Raw genomic sequence first — 1,925 nt, 5'->3', positions numbered from 1 at the left:
CACCATCGTGGGGAATGTGCTGGTCGTCATAGCTGTGCTCACCAGCCGGGCGCTGAGAGCTCCTCAGAATCTCTTCTTGGTGTCCCTGGCCAGCGCGGACATCCTGGTGGCTACTTTGGTCATGCCTTTTTCCTTAGCAAACGAGCTTATGAATTATTGGTACTTTGGCAAGGCTTGGTGTAACATTTACCTGGCGCTGGATGTGCTCTTCTGTACCTCGTCCATTGTCCACCTGTGTGCCATCAGCCTCGACAGGTATTGGTCGGTCACACAGGCGGTGGAGGACAACCTCAAACGGACACCCCGGCGGATCAAGGCCATCATCCTCACCGTCTGGCTCATTTCAGCCATCATCTCCTTCCCGCCATTGATCTCCGTGTACCGGGACCCCGAAGGAGATGTCTTTCCCCAGTGCAAGCTCAATGACGAGACATGGTACATCCTTTCTTCTTGCATTGGCTCTTTCTTTGCCCCCTGCCTCATCATGGTGTTGGTCTATATCCGCATCTACCGCGTGGCCAAGCTAAGGACCAGGACCCTCTCTGAGAAGCGTACGATGCCGGAGGGGTCCTCCCAGACTGAGAATGGCTTGAGCCGTGCTGCTGCCGGCTGCACGTCCCTGAGGATGCAGCTGGGAGAGAATGGACATTATTCGGTGCACCACTGGCGCAAAGCCTCTGAGCTGGAGGACATTGAGCTGGAGGAGAGCAGCACCTCAGAGAGCAGGCGGAGGCGGAGCCGGGAGGAGCATCCCCGCAAAAGCAGCAAGAGCCAGTCCTTCTCCTACTCATACTCCTCCAAGCACTCTAGTAGCCGTCTGTCCCGCGCCAGCAATCGCTCCATGCAGTTTTTCTCATATCGCCGTCGCCGGAAGCGTAGCAGCATCTGCCGTAAGAAAGTTGCCCAGGCCCGGGAGAAACGCTTCACTTTTGTGCTGGCTGTGGTCATGGGGGTCTTTGTAGTTTGTTGGTTCCCTTTCTTCTTCAGCTACAGCCTCTATGGTATTTGCCGGGAGGCATGTGAGGTCCCCGAGACTCTCTTCAAGTTCTTCTTCTGGATTGGGTATTGCAATAGCTCCCTCAACCCAGTCATCTATACCATCTTCAACCAGGACTTCCGCAGGTCCTTTAAACACATTCTTTTTAAGAAGAAGAAGAAGAACTTCCGGCATTGAGCTGGAGGGATGGATTTGCCTTGAGCAGGAGTAGAGTTAAAAGAGAAGGCTCTGTGCTGGAAAAGAAGGGAGGGAAGAGAACATGGGGCTTGGGCTTAGGGAGAAGGAAGAGGGCTTGCCCCCTCAGTGGAGCGGAGTGAATGCTGCGGGATGTGGGGACGGTGTCAGAGAGGCTGAGGGCAATCACTGTGGTGCAGAATGGTGACATGGTGCTGGAGGAGCAGTGCTGGAGTGTGGATGGGTAAATGGAGAGGGGAGTGATTGTCTTTGAACCCTGATGGGGAGGGGATGGGGAGCCCGCAGAGGAAAACAGGCTAAGACACGGGGTTTGGGAGGCAGTGAGATTTTATGGGCTCTGGAATTTTGTGGAGAAGCAAAAAGACATCAAGAGGAAAGGGTTAAGTGGCAGCGGTGGCAGAGATTTGAATATTTATAAATAGAGCAGCTGGGGCCTGTGGTGGGTTTGTCCCAGTAAGAAATTGGCTTTTATTGCTTGTATGGGGAAGGAAAGTGCACAGTACCAGGCATAGACAGTGTTTTGAGTTATGAAAGGATTTAAATGTTTGCCAAAAAAACCCTAAAGAACAATCCAAACACTTTTCTAAATAAACCTTTGTACTGTTAAAACCTTCTGAATCATGATTTTGCACAGGACTTAAGTCAAACAGAAACCAGGGTTTTCTTTTCCTTTGGAGGTGTCTTTGCCTATAGAGCTGGATGGGAAACATTTTTCCTATCTTTCCGTAGTTTT

The 1,925-nt window shown here is 51.6% G+C and overlaps 1 protein-coding gene across 1 annotated transcript; it reads left to right on the top strand.

Annotated features, from left to right (window-relative positions):
* Nucleotides 1–4: 4 nt before the first annotated feature.
* On the top strand, nt 5–1,493 carry ADRA2C (adrenoceptor alpha 2C; the record flags this gene model as incomplete). Its single annotated transcript, XM_009080295.1, has 1 exon — nt 5–1,493. A coding segment is annotated over one exon (1,170 nt), but the record flags the coding sequence as incomplete, so codon positions are not given.
* Nucleotides 1,494–1,925: the final 432 nt, after the last annotated feature.

This window comes from Acanthisitta chloris, unplaced genomic scaffold (assembly GCF_000695815.1).
Source record: "Acanthisitta chloris isolate BGI_N310 unplaced genomic scaffold, ASM69581v1 scaffold18398, whole genome shotgun sequence".
Classification (NCBI taxonomy): domain Eukaryota; kingdom Metazoa; phylum Chordata; class Aves; order Passeriformes; family Acanthisittidae; genus Acanthisitta; species Acanthisitta chloris.
This window is presented reverse-complemented; position numbering and strand designations above follow the sequence as displayed.